The sequence below is a fragment of the Nyctereutes procyonoides genome, unplaced genomic scaffold (genome assembly GCF_905146905.1).
Source record: "Nyctereutes procyonoides isolate TBG_1078 unplaced genomic scaffold, NYPRO_anot_genome, whole genome shotgun sequence".
Taxonomy (NCBI): Eukaryota; Metazoa; Chordata; class Mammalia; order Carnivora; family Canidae; genus Nyctereutes; species Nyctereutes procyonoides.
Window position 1 is genome coordinate 9,530,607 of NW_026575031.1, and position 21,072 is coordinate 9,551,678.

At 35.4% G+C, this 21,072-nt stretch overlaps 1 protein-coding gene across 2 annotated transcripts in view; it reads right to left on the reverse strand.

Annotated features, from left to right (window-relative positions):
- UBR1 (ubiquitin protein ligase E3 component n-recognin 1) overlaps positions 1–21,072 on the reverse strand; it is a 138,838-nt gene that overhangs the window by 63,148 nt on the left and 54,618 nt on the right. For both annotated transcript variants that reach the window (XM_055316814.1, XM_055316815.1), the window contains 14 exons: positions 20,647–20,785; positions 19,899–19,961; positions 19,541–19,664; positions 19,106–19,213; positions 18,389–18,477; positions 16,828–16,926; positions 15,316–15,473; positions 10,347–10,446; positions 9,671–9,799; positions 6,239–6,419; positions 4,370–4,431; positions 3,981–4,091; positions 3,018–3,083; positions 2,654–2,755 (listed from right to left, as the gene is read on the reverse strand). In XM_055316814.1, coding sequence (XP_055172789.1) covers positions 2,654–2,755; positions 3,018–3,083; positions 3,981–4,091; positions 4,370–4,431; positions 6,239–6,419; positions 9,671–9,799; positions 10,347–10,446; positions 15,316–15,473; positions 16,828–16,926; positions 18,389–18,477; positions 19,106–19,213; positions 19,541–19,664; positions 19,899–19,961; positions 20,647–20,785 — 1,531 coding nt within the window. The remainder of the gene's footprint in view (positions 1–2,653; positions 2,756–3,017; positions 3,084–3,980; positions 4,092–4,369; positions 4,432–6,238; positions 6,420–9,670; positions 9,800–10,346; positions 10,447–15,315; positions 15,474–16,827; positions 16,927–18,388; positions 18,478–19,105; positions 19,214–19,540; positions 19,665–19,898; positions 19,962–20,646; positions 20,786–21,072) is intronic.

Consider the following 21,072-nt stretch of genomic DNA (forward strand, 5'->3'; position numbering starts at 1 on the left):
AACAAGACACCAAAACTTAAAAAGTGATCATTTCTCAATTCAGCAAAGTTGCAGGATATAAAAATCAATGTGCAGAAACTTGTTGCATTTTTATGCACCAATAACAATGCAGCAGAAAAAGAAATCATGGAATCAATCTCACTTGCAATTACACCAAAAACAATAAGATACCTACGAATAAATATAACTAAAGAAGTAAAAGATCTGTACTCTGAAAACTACAGAACATTTATGAAAGAAATTGAAGAGGACACAAAGAAGTAGAAAAGCATTCCATGCTCATGGATTAGAAGAACACTGTTAAAATGTCTATACTACCCAAAGCAATCTACACATTTAATGCAATCCCTATAAAAATAACACCAGCATTTTTCACAGAGCGAGAACAAACAATTCTAAAATTTGTATAGAACTATAAAAAGACCCTGAATAGCCAAAGCAATTCTGAAAAGGAAAATCAAAACTGGAGGCATCATAATTCTCAATTTCAAGCTGTATTAATTACAAAGCTGTAGTCACCAAGGGAGTATGGTTTTGGCCCAGAAACAGACACATAGATCAATGGAACAGAATAGAGAACCCAGAAATGGATCCATAAGTACAAGGTCAACTAATCTTTAACAGAGCAGGATGAATATCCAATGGAAAAAAGATGGTCTCTTCAATAAATGGTGTTCAGGAAAACTAGACAGCAACATGTAGAAGAATGAAAAGGGACCACTTTCTTTTTATTTATTCATTTATTTTAAAGATTTTATTTATTTATTCATGAGAGACACAGAGAGAGAGAGAGGCAGCGACATAGGCAGAGGAAGAAGTAGGCTCCACGCAGGGAACCCGACGTGGGACTCAATCCCAGGTCTCCAGGATCACACCCTGGGCCGAAGGCAGGTGTTAAACCGCTGAGCCGCTCAGGGACCACTTTCTTACACCATTGTGAAAGAAATAAATTCAAAATGTATCATATTGTGTTTGTCTTATTTATCTATCTATCTATCTATCTATCTATCTATCTTATTTAAATGCAAAAATAAATTCAAAATAGAAAGACCTTAATGTGAGACAGGAAACAAATAAAATCCTGGAGGAAAACACAAGCAGAATCTTCTTTGACTTCGGCTAGAGCAACTTCTTATTAGACACATTGCCAAAGGCAAGGGAAACAAAAGCAAAAATGAACCACTGGGACTTCATCAGGATAAAAACCTTCTACACAGCAAAGGAAGTAATCAACAAAACTAAAAGGTAGCTTACAGAATGGGAGAAGATATTTGCCAATGACATATTGTTAAAGTGTTAGTATCCAAAATCTATAAAGAACTTACCAAATTCAACACCCCAAAACCAAATAATCCAATTAAGAAAAGAGCAGAAGACAAAAAGATACTTTTCCAAAGAAGACATTCAGATGGCTAACAGACACATGAAAAGATGCTCAACATGACTATCAGGGAAATACAAATCAAAACCATGATGAGATACCATCTCACACCTGTCAGAATAGCTAAAATTAACAATACAAGAAACAACAGATATTGGCAAGGATGTGGAGAAAGAGGAAACCCTCTTGTACTGTTGGTGGAATGCAAACTGGTACACCCACTCTGGAGAACAGCTTGGAGGTTCCTCAGAAAGTTAAAAATAGAACTACCCTATGATCTAGTAACTGCACTACTAGGTATTTACCCAGAGGATACAAAAATACTGATTCAAAGGGGCATATGCACCCCAACATTTATAGCAGCATTATCAATAATACCCAAACTATGGACAGTCCAAATGTCCTCGAATGATGAATGGATGAAGAAGATGTGATATATATACACAATGGAATATTATTCAGCGGTCAAAAAGAATGGAATCTTGCCATTTGCAACAATGTGGATGCAACTAGAGTGTATTATGCTAAGTGAAATAAGTCAGTCAGAGAAAGACAAATACCCTATGATCTCATTCATATGTGGAATTTCAGAAAGAATACAGATGAGCATATGGAAAGGGGAAAAAGGAGAGAGCGAAACAAGACACAAGTGACTCTTAGTGCCAGAGAAAATATGGAGGGTCAATGGAGGGAGGTGGATGGAGGACGGGCTAGATGGGCGATGGGTATTAAAGAGGGCACTTATGGGGACACTTGGGTGGCTCAGTGGTTGGGTGCCTGCCTTTGGCTCAGGTTGTGATCCCAGGATCCGAGATCCAGTCCCGCATCAGGCTTTCCTGCGAGGAGCCTGCTTCTCCCTTCTCCTTGCCTATGTCCCTGCCTCTCTCTCTTAGTCTGTGTCTCTCATGAATAAATAAATAAATCTTTAAAACAAAAAATAAAGAGGGCACTTATCATGAATCACTGATTTCTACTCCAGAAACCAATACAGCACTATATGTTAACAGAATTTTAAAAAGAAAAAAAAAGTGATCATTTCTAGGAGGCAGTGTTGATTCATGTGTTTTTTTCTTCTCCTTCTTGTTTATCTATATATTTTAAATTTTTATACAGAGTGTATGTATGCGTATGTAGATATATATGCATGTTATATGTATATATGTGATTTCTAGAAATATAACATAAAGAAATAAAAACTCCTAAATATGATTAAAATTGTTAACAAAAATATTTCCTTTGGAATTAACTCACATGTCTGTTTCTGCTGCTTACCTGGTCTTTTGTGGATATTGTCTTATTAAAAGCTTCAGCAAGTTCATACCTCTGAAGTATCAGTAACAAAAACTTATTGGGATCCATTAAAGATGCACCAATCTGTGAAAGAAATGCAGCATCACAGTTCTACATGTATTAAATGAAGAAATATTTGTTTCTAGTAGAACTGTCAAATAGTAAAAGATAAAGAAGTTTGCAAAAGATAATATAGTAGTCCCTTCCATTTTTATGATGCCATATTCAGTTATAACAGTGAGGAAATTTTAAATAAAGTTAAAAATAATTACAGCATTTTTCTCATCACAAAAGATCTAAGAAGGAAAGTTAAGACCTAAATATCACAAGTAATTTTAATAGGTACCTGAAGCATAATGATATCTTTATCATACATTTCTTCTCTGCACTTAACATCTTGGTAATAAAACACCTATAAAATAAGAGGAAGAATAGAAGCTACAAGAATTATTTTATTTAAATCGAATTCTCAACAAAAACTCTTCCTAAAACTTTCTCAGAACTAAAAACTCCTGGGACGCCTGCGTGGTTCAGTGGTTGAGTGCCTGCCTTTGGCCCATGGCGAGATCCTGGAGTCCCGGGATCGAGTCCCACATCAGGCTCCCTGCATGGAGCCTGCTTCTCTCTCTGCCTGTGTCTCTGCCTCTCTCCCTGTGTCTCTCATGAATAAAGAAATAAAATCTTTAAAAACAAAACAAAACTAAAAACTCCTAAGAATTCCTTAGTGGAAAAAAGATGTAAATCTATGAGTTATTTTAAGGGATTTGTGAGATTTTGAAAGTGAGGAAAAATGGCATGAAAATACTTCAGAGTTTAAAATGCTGTATAAATTATTATTCTCAACATACAAAAGAATTTATTTCCTCTAAGTTAAACATGCCCACTTTAATAAAAATAAACCAATTTCTATAATCAATCATAATACCATTTTTCTCCCAAGTAGTATCTAAGTCCAGTTTCCCACCTTTTAGGAAAAGCACTTCTCTTTATTTGCTCTAGAATGGAAGGAAAAATTGTTAAGATAGCCTTCAGTTAAGAATGGTGGTGGGACAATTATAGGTCCCCAGGTAAGAAAATCTTCAGAAAAGACCAATATTAAAGGACAGGTTTTGACTGACTTTCACTTAATCTATCCACTCAATAGGATAAAATGACAAATGTCTATATGATTACTAGAGCTTTCATTTCTGAATTTATATGAGAAGAGAAAGTAAATAGCAAAATCCAAGGACACAAAGTAAAACTATATAACAGAAAAAAACGATCAGAAAATGAACACATTCATAAAAGTGAACAGGGCTTGCCATACCTGGCTAATGAGAGAGAGCCCATTTCTTCGCCACATCTCAGCAACAACCTGGGCAACCAATACCAGACAACGCAAAGGGTATTCCACCAGTACCTCTACTTGAAAGTCCTCCTGAAACAGGTGAGAAATTTTGTTATTTTTCAGAGGGCTTGGATGTGTCCCAAAGTTATGGCATTAAACAGTTCTCAGTTTTCTCGACTGTAAACTGATGAACTTGAATGAGATAATTCCAAGCTCTTGTAATTCAGGTTTCAACGTACTTACATAGAGACATAAAATTACTTGAATGGGAATTATTCAGGTAGGTTTCAAAATTTTTCTTCCCTCTCATCAACCAAGAGGTGTTTGGAAATAGGATATAAATAAATCAACACTTAACCGTCACTTACAAAAGGCACAAATTCATGCAGTCTTGAAACAGCTCCCAGCCTGCTTAAACGTACATGAAGACCTAACAGTTAAAAGAGAGAGAGAGAGAGAGAATTGAAAAAGGGAATAAATCCAGTTAATTTGTCTCATTAACTCCTCAGGTTGAGAAACTTGTAAGATTTAAATATACATTTATTGATTTCTAATTTTGAAGCACAGTACAATTAATATATTTAAGACCCTACACTGTACAAAGTGTGTTTACACATTATATAAAAATAATGTGCCTCTCAAGATATCTTTATTCTGCTCTTAAGCAAGCATCAAAAGAAATGAAAACGAATTTAAGTATTTCTTTTTACAAAAATAGAAGTGACATAAAATCACATCAATTACACCGTGCACAAAAAAATTAACTAAATTAATCAAAAAGCTAAATATAGAAGCTAAAACTATAAAACTCTTAGAAGAAAACAGAGGAAAGGATCTGTGACACTGGATTTGGCAATAATCTCAAAGGACACTATGAACAGAGTAGAAAGGCAACACACAGAATGGGAGAAAATATTTGCACATCATATATCTGATATCCAGTTAATATCAAGAATATACAGAAAACAACTCAACAACAAAAAATCTGATTAAAAAATATACAAAGGACTTGAATGAACATGGCCAACAAGCACAGGAAAAGATGCTCAATAATCACTAATCATTGGGGAAATGCACATCAAAACCACAATGGGCTACCACTGTACTCATTAGGATGGCTATTAAAAACAAACAAAACAAAACAAAGTAAGAAGTGTTGGTGACGATGTGGAGAAAATGGAATCCCTGTATACTGCTGGTGGGAATGTAAAATGGTGCAGGTGCTACAAAAAAGAGCACAGAAGATCCTCAAAAAATTAAAAAGTAGAATTACTTTATGAGCTAGTAATTCCACTTACGGTACATATCCCAAAGAATTGAAAACAAGGACTCAAACAGATATTTGTACATTCATATTCACAGCAACATTATTACAACAACCAAAAGGTGGAAGCAACCCAAGCATCCATAACCCTAGCTTATGGATGAATGCATAAGCAAAAGGTGATATAAAGGAAGGAAATTCTGATACATGCTATAACATGGATAAACTAAGAACACTATGGTAAGTGAAATAAGCCTATTATAAAGGATATGTATATGGTTTCAATTACATGTGGTACCTAGAGTAGTCAAGTCATAGAACTGGAAAGTAGAATGGTGATTGCCAGAGACTGCAGGGAATGGGGATTGAGGAGTTATGCTGAACAGGTACAGAATTTCAGTAGGGGAAGATGAAAAAGATTCTAGAGATGGATGGTGGTGATGATTGTACAACAATGTGAATGTATTTAATGCCACTGAAGTATACATCTTAAAATCGTTAAAATGATAAATTTTATATGTATATTCTACCACAACTAAAAATATAAACATAGGAGTGTCTGGCTGGCTTAGTCAGCAGACCATGTAACTCCTTTATTTTTTTAAGATTTTATTTCTTTATTATATATAAAGAGTGAGTGTTTAAGAGTGAGGGGGGGAAGGGCAGGTCAGGAGGAATAGAGTGAGAGAGAATCTCAAGCAGACTCCCTGCTGAGCATGGAGCCCAACACAGGGCTTAATCCTAAGACTCTGAGATCATGACCTGAACTGAAATCAAGAGTCAGACGCTTAACTGACCGAGCCACTGAGCATTTGACTCTTGATCTCAGAATCATGAGCTCAAGCCCCATATTGGGAGTAGAGCTTCCTTACTTCTTAACTAAATCGGAAAGCTGCTATCAATATTGTAATTCCACTATTCTGAATATCTAAAAACCAAAGCTAATAAAAACATACAAAACACAAACACTCACCAGCAAGAGTCCTAGAGAGTGGTAGATGTATGCTTACAAGATCTTCAGATACTTTGTAGGACTTAGTTTCTAGAGTATGACCACACAATTGTACCACTGTCTTACTACTAGACATAAAACTTGTACTGCACCTCATCACAGCTTTGTGACATTCTTTATAAGCCACCAGTAAGAGTTCTTTCTAAAAGAAAAAGAAAAATGCAAATAGATTAACAAGTTATCTACTTTATCACACCATTCAAAAATATTTAGTAAATATAAGCGCAAAATTGTTCTTTGTTTATTAGCAGGGTTACCTCCACAGGATCTGCAACCTAGATGGAAATGTAAAACAGATACACATACCCACACCCACAAACATGCTAGCAAAGTAAAACATTTTAAGTACCCTGTAAATGGTACTCTAAGAGGGAGGAAAAATTGCAAACAATTGGGAAGACATATTTTGTGAAAGCAGTTTTGATTGCGGTCTGAAAGAATACGCAGAATTTAACTATGGAGAAAAGATGAGGTGACAGGCATTGTAAGCAGAGATATAAGTGGAGAAATAAGGGAAGTACAACTCCTGTTCAGGTAGTGTAAAGGAATAAAACTAGATAAATCAAAGGATTTATGGATGAAGTTAATAAGCAATTAAGCTGGAAATATGTCTTGGCATCAGTATGTGAATACACTGATTGTGTCTGCTCCAAGAAGAATTAATGAGTTCACTGAAGATGATAGATTAGAGAGGGTAAGGTTAGGGAACCAAGAGAAAGATTACCATGAAATCTAAGTCTAAGGTAATAAGGTTTTAACTAGGGTGGGGGCAGTCAGGGCAAAATAGCAAAAAACTCATAGGAAATAAGTTAGAATTATAAAATAAATTTAGGATAAAGAAAACTCAAATTGGGGTAGTATGCCAGGGAGAGAAGAGTCAAAACTCACTTTTTAAGATATTGTTTCTCACAGATTTTATCCTGAAAAAGGAATTCAATGATCAAATAAATTTTGAAAATATTCCACTTAGAAATTAGCACACTGATTATTTAAAGGGTTTGAAAATTTCAGTGGCATTAAAAAAAATCCTACTTAATCTTGTTCAACTTAGCATTTCTCAATCTTATGTGAACACGGAACTGTTTTCCTTTGGAAAATCTGTTAACATCTAACACAAAGAATGCAGTGGCTCTGGGATTTTCTGTGTGGATAAATGTATGAATCACAGTGTCATTAACAGAACAAGGGAAGTTGAGAGTGGAAAAAGCAAGATTAGTAGAAAGAAAGGATGACAAACCAGTTTACTATATCCTGAATTTGAAATATAAGATTTAAGCAAGATTATCTAGCACATAAACAGAAATGATATAGCTTGGGAGAGTCATCTCTGCAGTTTTAAATGAGGTGGCAGAAATGAAAGACCTGTAAGGATATTAGGAATGTCACATTTAGTAGGCAGAAAGAAAGGGGGATAAAAAAGGAATTACTGAATGAAATGTTTAATCAATAACAGAAGTACTAGAATAATGTAGGGTTGCAAAAATCAGAGGGAAAGTAAGTTTCAAAAACTCCCCAACAGAATACAATGCTACAGACATTTTAAGGAATATGGGGACTTAGAAAAGACAGACGGGACTGAATTTGGTTACTATACTACATAGATCCTTTGAAATTTTTCAAAAAGCAATTTCAACCAATTGGTAAGGGCAAAAGGTAGGCCCTAAAGAAGTTTCAGAAGCTAGAGTAATGACAGCAAATGTAGGTGATTTCAGAAAGTTTGGTAAATGTCAAGATGAACAATACATATTTTGACCTCATCTCAAATAATTATGCATGCTTTCCATAAAGGCAAGGGTTGCCAAAAAATATATGATATGAGTAGCTGCTGGACAATATTTCCTGTTCTTATTGTTCTACAAAACTATAGTGCTAGACTAAGTTCTATCATGTCTGTATGACTGCCACTCTGAACCTGTGACCAATTGCTCGTGGTGAAGCAGAAGAAAAGAACAAAAAGAGACTTCACAGAGGTAGCAGAGACAAAGGGTTTTTATTCTTGTTGATTTTTGTTTTGACATTTTACTTACTGATTTAACAGAGAGAGTATGAGAAAGCACAAGCAAGGGGAGAGGCAGAGGGAGAGGGAGAGGCAGGCCTGATGTGGGGCTTGATCCCAGGACCCTGGAATCATGACCTGAGCCAAAGGTAGGACCCCGGGATCACACCTAACCAACTGAGCCACCCAGGTGCCTATTCTTCTTGACTTGAAGGATAGGAGAGTCCTGTGTGCGTACAGACAGATGAATGAAAGAGTAGGATGTGACAAGTGAGGAAGCCAAGTCCAGAAAGAAGTAATGTAGCTCAGGACCAAGAGCTTAGGTAGAGACCTTAGTTTCAGAAAGAAAGAGATGAAAAGAAAGAGACCAATTGTGAAGACACAGAGAAACTTAGTGAATAGACTGTGTCACAAGAGGTACAGAGAAACTAGAAAAAATAAAAGAATTTGATTCAGATAATGTCAATTTTCTCAAAACAGAAATAAATGAGGTCATCCTTCCCAAAAGGTAATCTCGGATAAGGACTGTATGTTTCAAGAGGGTTATGGTCTAAAATTACTGAATTGAAAAAATAGAGTAGGTCTGTATTTTGAAATTAATTTTCTTAATGGTTTAACATGTATAATAGAGCTCTTGATTGAATAAATATCAATCCTTCTCTATTATTGAAATATTTTAAAGTCTATGTGGGGGTAGCCCTGGTGGCCCAGTGGTTTAGCGCTGCCTTCAGCCCAGGGCATGATCCTGGAGACCCAGGATCGAGTCCCATGTCAGGCTCCCTCTGCCTGTGTCTCTGCCTCTCTCTGTGTTTCTCATAAATAAATAAATAAAATCTTAAAAAAATAAAAATAAAGTCTATGTGGAACTAATTTTCATATTATTAATATTTATGTCCAAGAAAATAAATGCATATATACATAAATAAATGTGTTTTGTTGTATTTTTTAAATCTCCCTATTCCCAGAGGTAAATGAAACTACCATGGAGCACATTTTTAATTAAGTACAAAAAACTGGATTTTCTGGGTGCCTGGGTAGCTCAGTCACCTGGATGTCCAACTCCTGATTTTTCACTCAGGCAGTGATCACAGGGTCCTGAGATCCAGACCTGTGCTGGGCTACATGCTCAGCAGGGTTGGCCTCAGATTCTCTCTTCTTCTCTCTCTGCCCCCCCTTCACTCATGCTCTTTCTTTCTCTCTAAATAAAATCTTTAATAACACACAAAACATTGGATTTTCCTTCTAAATTTAATAAGACAAATTCAAATACACAACTACTTAATTAATAACAATGTAATGTTATTACATTTTACATCAAGTTGCTACATAAAACTTTACTACTGATAACCATTAGAGCACATAAAAAGGCACTCATGCTACTAACAAATTTTACTTACATCACAAGCACACCACTCTTGGAACATGAGTAAGATATTCTTTAATTGCATCTGTATAGCAATGGCAGCCTCCCAGTCAGGATCCACTTCTATGTGTTGCCCAACCTGTCTTCTGATTTCTTCCATTCCCTGTAAGAGTGATTAGGAGATATATATATATATATATATAGTAAGCCCTCTTTCTTTGCTCTTCTATTCTCAAAACATAAAATTGTCAGGATCCATATTCAGATATGCACAGCTTTTTAAACATGGCTATTATACAAGGTCAGAATGCATGGGTTCAAATCCCAGATCTGTCACTTTCTAACTGCACAGGACCCTGGTCCAAGTATTTCTAGACTTCAATTTACTTATATGGAAAATGAAAATAATAACAGTAACCACCTCTTATTGCTATAATGCTCAGCAGAAATAATGCATGTAAAGTGGTTATTACCATATCACATAGTAAGCATTAAATTAAACATTAAAGAGTAACAGCAGTACTTAACTAAAGTATATAGAATTATACCTATTAAAGATCTATTATCACAGGATCAGTGAGGCAGTGTTTAAATTTTTTTTCTACTTTGCTAGATATAGTCTTTCTCAAATAACAACCACAACTTGCTTAAAAGAAAGAAAGACTGGGGCTAAATTTTTAAGAATAAATTTATTTTACTGATATACATACCTGCATACAGGTAAGAATCTTCAAAAAAGATCGAAAACCTTCAAGGAATTGGATTCTTAATCTTTCTGTCCATACTGTGGGCTTGCTGATTAGGATATACCTATCATTTCAAAAGACAAAGAAATAATTCACTTTCCCATTCTGAGATAATTTTAAAGTCCTTGGGGCTATAGACAATGTTGATTCATCAACATTATGGATTCTAACTTCTTAAAATAATTAGAAGCACTGGGCAGAGCTAGAATCATACCAACAAAATGTGAAGCTCTATGAGAGGTGATTGTCAAAGCTAAGTCTGACTTCACCACTCAGAAGTTGGCTTGCTTAAGTCAACCTAAAAGCAACCGAGCCTATCAGTTGGAAACCATGATACAGATTTTCTAGGTGCTCAAAATACGTTAATTTCCCCTTCTCCTTTCATTAGATATTTCTCTATTTAGTAAGGATGTAGGAGAGAAGTCGTAACAACTATCACAGGAGTGGGAAAACTTTTTTTTTAAGATAGACAGATATATAGATATTTGAGAGAGAGAGCATACACAAAGAGGGAGAGGGAGAAGCAGACTCCCTGCTGAGCAGGGAACCCAACGTGAGACTTCATCCCAGGATCCTGGGATCATGACCTGAACCGAAGGCAGATGCTTAACCAACTGAGTCATCCAGGCACCCCCCCCCCTTTTTTTTTAAAGATTTGGGAAAACTTTAAAGTTAACTTCCAAATCAGCAGTTCTAAAGTTTTAACATACGGTTAAGTTATATAGGGATGTGCTGACTCCAAATTATTCATTGTAGAGAATAACTATAGTCAGAAATCCATAAAACAAAATAAAATGTGATTTTAAAAATGAGGTAATTATACACCACTTCCCTGGATAAAAAAAAAATAAGTCAGCTACAAGAATATTTCTCAGTAATGAGGACCACGGTAAAGAGAATTTTCTGATACAGCAGATCAAGGAATAATGAATACACTGATTTAACACTGATAACTTTAAGTACAGCCATTTGGCATTTTTTGTGCAGTTTGCTTATTTGTTTGGTATACATGTAATTCACGCAGAATTTGTGAAGCACACTGGCTAAATGGTGATTCATTACTGAATTCATCTACCATCTTTGTACTGAAGTTGTGATAACATTAATAATCTGCTGAACTTTAGCTAAAGATTTATAATCATATTTAGAAAGTGAGGAATTTGAAAAGGTCTGGAAACTTTTTCCTTAGTAATATCAAGGATCCAAAGCATAATTCCGGAAATCTGTCAAATGTATTTTTAGAAAGATTTATTTATTTATTTGAGAGAGAGAGAGGGAGAAGAGGATGAGCACACAGGGAGGGGCAGAGGAAGAAAGAGAAAAATCGGTTCCCCTCTGAACTCAGAGCCTGATTCAAGGCTTGATGTCAAGAACCTGAGATCAGGACTTGAGCCAAAATCAAGAATCAGTCATTTAACTGACTAAGCCATCCAGGTGCCCCTGTCAAATGTATTTTTAAGCAGACCAAACAATTTCTATGTTGGTTTAGAAGCCTGTTTCCACCTCTCTCTCTATGCCCTAAATAGTCACTAAAAGAAGTAGACAAAATTAGAATAATATTTTTCCTCTTGGGACTAGAAATAATCCTATACACCTTGGAGGTCTTTCTTTTAAATAGAAAACTAAATGAAATGTATTTTGTTTTAATACATTCTTAAAGGAAATTAATTTTTAGAAGCTTATGATTTAATGAATACTTGATGCAGCACAACCCTTATAATATTCATCAACTCTAAAGTATATGGAAACTTATTTCCTTTTAAGTCCAATGATCCCAAATGTGATCTATCACGTCAATCCAACTTTAGTTTAAAAGGAAACTCTAAATTCTCAACAAGATACTAGCCAATAGAATACAACAGTACATTAAGAAGATTATTCACCATGACCAAGTAGGATTTATCCCCAGATGCAAGGCTGGTTCAACACTCATAAAACAATCAATGTGATTCATCATATCAGCAAGAGAAAAAACAAGAACCATATGATCTTCTCAACAGATGCAGAGAAAGCATTTGACAAAATACAGCATCCACTCCTGATCAAAACTCTTCAGAGTGTAGGGATAGAAGGAACATTCCTCAACATCTTAAAAGCCATCTACGAAAAGCCCACAGCAAATATCATTCTCAATGGGGAAACACTGGGAGCCTTTCCCCTAAGGAACAAGACAGGGATATCCACTCTCACCACTGCTATTCAAGATACTACTAGAAGTCCTAGCCTCAGCAATCAGACAACAAAAAGACATAAAGGGCATTCAAATTGGCAAAGAAGAAGTCAAACTCTCCCTCTTCGCAGATGACATGATACTGTACATAGAAAACCCAAAAGACTCCACCCCAAGATTGCTAGAACTCATAGAGTAATTTGGCAGTGTGGCAGGATACAAAATCAATGCCCAGAAGTCAGTCAGTGGCATTTCTATACACTAACAATGAGACTGAAGAAAGAGAAATTAAGGAGTCAATCCCATTTACAATTGCACCCAAAAGCATAAGATACCTAGGAATAAACCTAACCAAAGAGGTAAAGGATCTATACCCTAAAACCACAGAACACTTCTGAAAGAAATTGAGGAAGACACAAAGAGATGGAAAAATATTCCATGCTCATGGATTGGAAGAATTAATATTGTGAAAATGTCAATGTTACCCAGGGCAATTTACACATTTAATGCAATCCCTATCAAAATACCATGGACTTTCTTTAGAGAGTTGGAACAAATTATTTTAAGATTTGTGTGGAATCAGAAAAGACCCCAAATAGCCAGGGGAATATTAAAAAAGAAAATCATAGCTGGGGGCATCACAATGCCAGATTTCAGGTTGTACTACAAAGCTGTGGTCATCAAGACAGTGTGGTACTGGCACAAAAACAGACACATAGACCAATGGATCAGAATAGAGAATCCAGAAGTGGACCCTCAACTTTATGGTCAACTAATATTTGACAAAGGAGGAAAGACTATCCGCTGGAAAAAAAGACAGTCTCTCCAATAAATCGTGCTGGGAAAATTGGACATCCACATGCAGAAGAATGAAACTAGACCACTCTCTTGCACCATACACAAAGATAAACTCAAAATGGATGAAAGATCTAAATATGAGACAAGATTCCATCAAAATCCTAGAGGAGAACACAGGCAATACCCTTTTTGAACTTGGCCACAAGTAGCTTCTTGCAAGATACATCCATGAAGGCAAGAGAAACAAAAGCAAAAATGAACTATTGGGACTTCATCAAGATAAGAAGCTTTTGCACAGCAAAAGATACAGTCAACAAAACTAAAAGACAACCTACAGAATGGGAGAAGATATTTGCAAATGACGTATCAGATAAAGGGCTAGTTTCCAAGATCTATAAAGAACTTATTAAACTCAACACCAAAGAAACAATCCAATCATGAAATGGGCAAAAGACATGAACAGAAATCTCACAGAGGGAGACATAGACATGGCCAACAAGCACATGAGGAAATGCTCTGCATCACTTGCCATCAGGGAAATACAAACCAAAACCACAATGAGATACCACCTCACACCAGTGAGAATGGGGAAAATTAACAAGGCAGGAAAAAACAAATGTTGGAGAGGATGTGGAGAAAGGGGAACCCTCTTGCACTGTTGGTGGGAATGTGAACTGGTGCAGTCACTCTGGAAAACTGTGTGGAGGTTCCTCAAAGAGTTAAAAATAGATCTGCCCTACGACCCAGCAATTGCACTGCTGGGGATTTACCCCAAAGATACAGATGCAATGAAATGCCGGGACACCTGCACCCCGATGTTTAAAGCAGCAATGTCCACAATAGCCAAACTGTGGAAGGAGCCTTGGTGTCCATCAAAAGATGAATGGATAAAGAAGATGTGGTTTATGTATACAATGGAATATTACTCAGCCATTAGAAACGACAAATACCCACCATTTGCTTTGACGTGGACAGAACTGGAGGGTATTATGATGAGTGAAGTAAGTCAGTCGGAGAAGGACAAACATTTTATGGTCTCATTCATTTGGGGAATATAAAAAAATAGTGAAAGGGAATAAAGGGGAAAGGAGAAAAAATGAGTGGGAAATATCAGAAAGGGAGACAGAACATGAGAGACTCCTAACTCTGGGAAACGAACTAGGGGTGGTGGAAGGGGAGGTGGGCGGGGGGTGGGGGTGACTGGGTTACGGGCACTGAGGGGGGCACTTGATGAGATGAGCACTGGGTGTTATTCTATATGTTGGCAAATTGAACACCAATAAAAAATAAATTCATTAAAAAAAAATTAAATAAATAAAAGGGAATTCTATCCTCTTCAGCAAAAAAACTTAAGAAACCCCCAAAGAGTATCAATAACTTGGTTGTATGTATGAAAAAGGGAGTTAGGGGCACCTGGGTGGCTCAGTAGTTCAGCATCTGCCTTTTGCTCAGGTCGTGATCTCAGGTCTTGGGATGAGTCCCATATCAGGCTCACCGCAGGGAGCCGGCTTTTCCTTCTGCCTATGTTTCTGCCTTCTTTCTGTGTCTCTCATGAATAAATAAAATATTTAAAAAAGAAAAAAAAGAAAAAGGGAGTTAAAAAAGAAACTCCCAAGATTATCTGAAACTATGTATAAATAGGCTACGTAAAGGGACAGAACTAAAGTGCATGAGGGAAAGTGAGCAGAATGCATGGCAGTATGGAGATTCATGCAGTGACCCCAAGAGACCATGAAGTTCCTTTAACAGGCCCCTCCTCAGTACCTTCTTTGTTCACCTGGCTTTAAATCTGTAAGAAGCCCTTACTGAAAACATTTATTGACATGAAACAATAAAAGTTCTTTGACTTGCTATCATAATAAGAATCCTAAAAAACCAAAAGGATCAGAAATTTTTTAATAAAATGGAATACATAAGCATACTGTGATTAACAAGAACCTTTACCTTTTGACTTGAACAACTTACTTTAGATCACATATTACTGCATATACTCTTCCCAATTTGTCCTGGCTATAACCCTGGAAGTTGAATTTATTGTTCCTGTCCAAGTATTCAGGCAAAACTTCTAGTAGGGTTTCAGTAATGACAGAGATAACATTCTGCTCTTCAATAAGATGTCGAGCCTGTAGGATAGTTTAAGAATATTATCTTTATTATGAACTCATAATAGTACGGACTTAATTTCTTTATTCATTTGATTGATCAGTGAATTATTTTTAATAAATGTTTGCTGAGCATCACAGTCCTTAGTCTCACAGAACAGCGATTTCTGAGAAGTTATTTTCTGAAAGTCAAAATTTCCTACCCTTCAGTTAACATCTGTCTGGACATGGCAAGCCCATCACACAGGTTATCTACATGAATGTTTACCATCAGTAATCACATGATGAGTAAAGTAGAACAAACACAGATATACTTCAGGACTTCTACCATATTACTATCTATTCTGGTACCTCCCTGTCACTCCTAACCCATTCTCTCTATCCTTTTCTCTGGCCTTTGAAATGAGAATGTAAGAATAGTTAACCAAACTATCCACAAAAAAAACAGGAAAAGAAGTAGTACAAAGAAAAAAAAGCAGGGACGCCTAGGTGGCTTCAGTTGTTGAATGTCTGCCTTCAGCTTGAGGCATGATCCTGGGATCGGCTTGAGGCATGAACTCCGGGATCATGAATTTCGGGGTCAAGTCCCACAGTGGACTCCTTGTAGGAGGCCTGCTTCTACCTCTGCCTGTGTCTCTGCCTCTCTCTCCGTGTCTCTCATGAATAAATAAGTAAAATTTAAAAAATAATAATAAAAAGAAAAGAAAAAAAGCAGAATTCTCCACTCTCCTTTCAGGCCTATATAGCACCATATCAGCATCTATTTCATGCAAATGCTTGACAGTACTCTCTCCTCCTGCTTTATCTTAATCTATACCCCTGCCCCTACACAATAACTATAGAATAGAAGAATAGCAAAAAATAGTCTGGGTATTGAAAAGGTACAGCTCTCAAGTTAGCCTAGAATCTGAGAAACCAGTTCTAGACTTCACCTGCAGGGATCAGGACTACTGGACAATGGTTGTGCCATCACTCCCACTCCACAAGCTATCTTGTCCTTGGGTCCCACTAAAGTATAATTCACATGCAGATATCACTGAGGTATTAATCCAGTTTTCCAAATGAAATTAGTCCAATATAGTACTCTGAAATTATTTTGATTCAATACTAAGTTTTTTTTTTTTTGTATAGATTTTATTTATTTATTCATGAGAGAGACACACACACAGAAAGAGAGGCAGAGACACAGGCAGAGGGAGAAGCAGGCTCCATGCAGGGATCCTGATGCGGAACTCGATCCTGGGTCTCCAGGATCAGGCCCTGGGCTGAAGGTGACACTAAACCGCTGAGCCACCCGGGCTGCCCCTAAGCAAAGTTCTTAAAAAGCAAAATACATTTTACTTGGAAAAGTTGCAAAGAAATGATTTATACATACCAGAGTAGGAACAGTAAACATTTGAACTGAGAGTGCAGTTACTGAGATACTTCTGTCATGATCATCACTGATATATTCTTTCTGCAGCTGTTTATAATACTGAAAGATACAATAGTAAGTGGAGACTCAATTATAAATTACCAAAAACTTTTAAAGTCCCAATTTTAATAGCTGCTGCTTATTTGTTTCTATGCATATGATGAAAAGTATTATAATTCTTTCTTTTCTTTCTTTTTAAAGTATTATATCTCTACACCCAATGGGGGCTTGAACTTAAAACCTTGAAATCAACAGTTGCCTGCTCTACTGACTGAACCAGCCAGGTGCCCCTATAATTCCTATTTTTTAATGGAAGTCAATATGGTGAACAAAAATATATTAGAGAATAACAAACTAAAGATCAAATATGAATTCAGCTACCCAATCTAGTAGAGTTTAAGTGAGAACTACAAAAAAAACAACAACAAAAAAAGCACGCACGCACACACACACAAACACACACATAGGTAAAAATCAGACACCTGTGATGGTGCCATATATCCTTTCTCAAACAGAATCTGGGACAATCTTTAGCAGAGTCTATCACAATTGTATAGAGCAAAAGCAATATTCAAAGTATTTAAAAACTGATATGACCCAGAAAACCAACTAATCAGATTCAATCCAACCTTAAACAGAATGGATGCTGGCTGTAAATAACTTAACTATACTGGTGCATACCAGCTGAAAATCAACCCTGATATAGTGAGAAACAAAAATTATGAATACATCCAATCATGTATCACATATAATGTCAGATCCTTCACCTACATATTTAATTTTATCCACTAAAATTCCTACAGAGAAGTAACCATGGTAAAAAAAAAAAAAAAAAGTCCCTATAATGTATTACTTTGCAATCTAATTTCAGAGATAGATCCCTCCCCATCAATATATATATATCTACATATATCTATATATATATATCTACATATACACACACATATACATTGTTTTACATATAAAAAATTTTTACATATTTATATATAAATATAAAAATATATAAACGTATATTTATATAAAATATAAATATATAAATATATAAAATATATAAAAAATAATGTCAGGGCTATAGATAATAGATCAGTAAAACAGTATTAAAAAGCTGTAAATTTTATCTTTATGTTTTAGCCTCAGTTAAGTATAACTCTTGCTTGTCTAATTCCAGTCTCCCTTTGGATGTTTATCTGTTCCTTTCCCATGCTATGCCTTTCAACTAGCCACTTCTACTTGTTATAATTTTACTTGTTATAAAACAAACTATTAGGAAGGATTGATGCATGTGTGAATGTGATAACCTCCTACTGTTCTGTCCAGGCAGACAATAGGTCATTTGCTACCTGTCTCCTCTCTGATACTACTGCCTCCATACTCCCAAATGTGAAAAGAAATGGACTTGTGACAAAGAAATAAATCACAAAATTATATTCTTGATTCATAATTATCTGCTCTGTTTCTACAGCTTCATTTCCAAATGGTTTTCTTTTTCTATTATTGATATCTATTTATAAAGAGCAATTACCTTCACAAATTCCATAGCAAAGAATTTTTTGTATTCCATCTCCATAAAAAAACTGCTGAAGATCAATTCATGAAGGATCTTACGGGCACCTACAGATCATTTTTGGGGGAAGTGGAAGAGTATCACCAAGGCAAAAAAAAAAAAAACATTCCAGCTATTAGAAGAAGCAGAATATTATAAAAATATTTCACATACTAATAGACCTCAAGGACTCAAATACGAGTAGCATTTATCATATTAATAATAGCTAGAATTTAAAATACAAACATATATTCCTTTTCCCTCGTTCTTCCCCTCCACTTTGCCTTACTTCACTCTACTATGTCCAAACTTTCTCCATTCCTTTTTATTCTATTTCACTCAAAATTACTCTTACTCTGTGTCTTTCCTTCTCCATTCCCTTCAGCCTTTTTCTCACCTTTCACTTTTTATTCTGCATTTGGATTTTAAAAATAAAAATTAACATAGCTTTAATAATGGCAGTACATGGATATATACACAGACTCTTTTTACTGGCTCTGACTAAACGAAAAGACACTATAATTAAAAGACAGTAACCCTGGGTTTTAACACAGAGAAAACATATTGATTGGTTAACTTTTCCTTAAAGTACAATATCTTATCAATCAAGATCACTGATTTAACAAACAAAACATATTATAGCTCCACTTTAAGGTCATGCTTCATGGCAAGCAGCATAAGCAAAGATCTACCCACCTTTATAAAGCTTTGCATCCCAAAGCATTAATCTGCTTATGAGACAGGGATTCTCAGAGCCAGGTTCTTCTCTAAGGCATGCTTGGCAAAAGATCTGTCTAAAGTCACCTACAAACAAAAGAGGTCAGATAACTTTTATTCTCATAACATTCCTCCCAAAAGTATGTTTCCTACAATGATGTGAGAAAAAAATAACATTAATCTTCCCAGTTTGATATTAAGAATAATTCTGTCAATATCAAAGAATCAAAAGCCAATAAAATATTATTTATGGCCATAAATATTTTTTATGGTTTGAGGTACAACTCTAAAAATCAAAATGTATAAACCAAAAAATTAAAAGTTTTGTTTTATATTCAATGACATTTAAAAATTTGTGGCTATTTAGAAAACCAGTATTTTATGAGAAATAAGAAAAACAGGCAATATGCTTACTTGAATAGCTCATAATTTTGTTCATCCAGGAGCCAAGACGCAAAGCAAATTTCTGATGAGCCATAACCTCAGAGTGTAATACTTCTACGTGAAGTGGATGTTGAGAGACATTTTCTGAATGACTCTACAAATGAAAGCATTAAGAACAAAACAAAAAACTAGTTTTAAAATGTTTTAAATAAGTAATCTATTCTTCAAAAAAAAATCTTATATAACACAGCTTCAAATCTCTGAATTTAAAGGGCCCAACCCTACCTTTACTTAGGATGCCCAACCACTTCAATCATGTAATTGCTTTACTTCGGCTCTTGGAATGTGAATTCCAAAATTTTCTTTCGTTCCTAATTCAAAAAATTACCTTTATATCTTCCTTTGCTTCCTGGCAAGCAGCAAAAGCACCTGCTTTGACAGCCCGACGGCCCTAATTATAAACAAACATGAGAATTAAGTAGTAGACTGACAATCCCAATCAATAATATGTGGCCCAAAGGCCTAATGAGCTCTTAATTATTAATCATTTGTCAACTGCCTAAAGTCAGTAGATGGGCAACAGTTGGAAGCAACATAAATGTTTAACACTTTACGAAGCTTCTTCTTCCACTATATTATACTCTTTTTAAGGACATGAATTAGGTTAATATTCCTCCTATATACCCGAGGAACACATTTTGCTTTGGATAGGTATTAAAAAAAAAAAAAAAAAAAGGCAAGACCATAGAATTAGTAATATGCTAAAAATAGTTGCAATAAATAATGTTAAAAATGTCAAAATTAATGCATTTATTCATGTACTCAATAATTATATGTTACTTTAATAAATAGAAACAGATTAAAGCTGACACTCTTAACTACTTTTTGCCAATATATTCAGTAACCTTCTAATTATTTAGAATAAAAGAGGAAAGCTAATAGTTTATCTACAATTATGATACAAAGAAAAATCAAGTTTTAACCAATTTACCTAGGATATAAGGAACAAAAGAAGAGTATGATTGTTCCTAACACAATACTAAAGAGCACTAGGCAAGGGCTCAGTCAACACCTGACTCTCCCAGGAAGCTGATAATGGATAATGGAGCAAAAGAAATCAAATGAAGCTCATGAACCTCTTTGTCTATGGCAGTCGTATGCAACTGGGCCTCTGCGAGCTCACAATCAAGAGCTCTTTGTAGACTGTATATGACATGGTCATATGAATGGTGTTCGTCATTGAAAAGGACACAATAGTATCTTTCATTTTTCTCCCTGTTAAAAAAAAAAGAGATATATATTCAGGTACTGAAACAAATAAAGGAAAATGTGAAAAATAGACTAAAATAATATACAATATCTGTACCAAAGCCTCACCATGTAGTTTCTTACCATATGAGAAAGTACCACTGTAATACCAGTAAAGGAAGTTATTTTAAGTGGTACAGTGCCATGAAATTTTTAAAACTCTAATAACAGTATTATCGTTTCATTTTATTACTTCCAGATGTAAATTATTACTTTCGGTTTAGTGGCAATATGATTTTAATGCTACTCTTAAC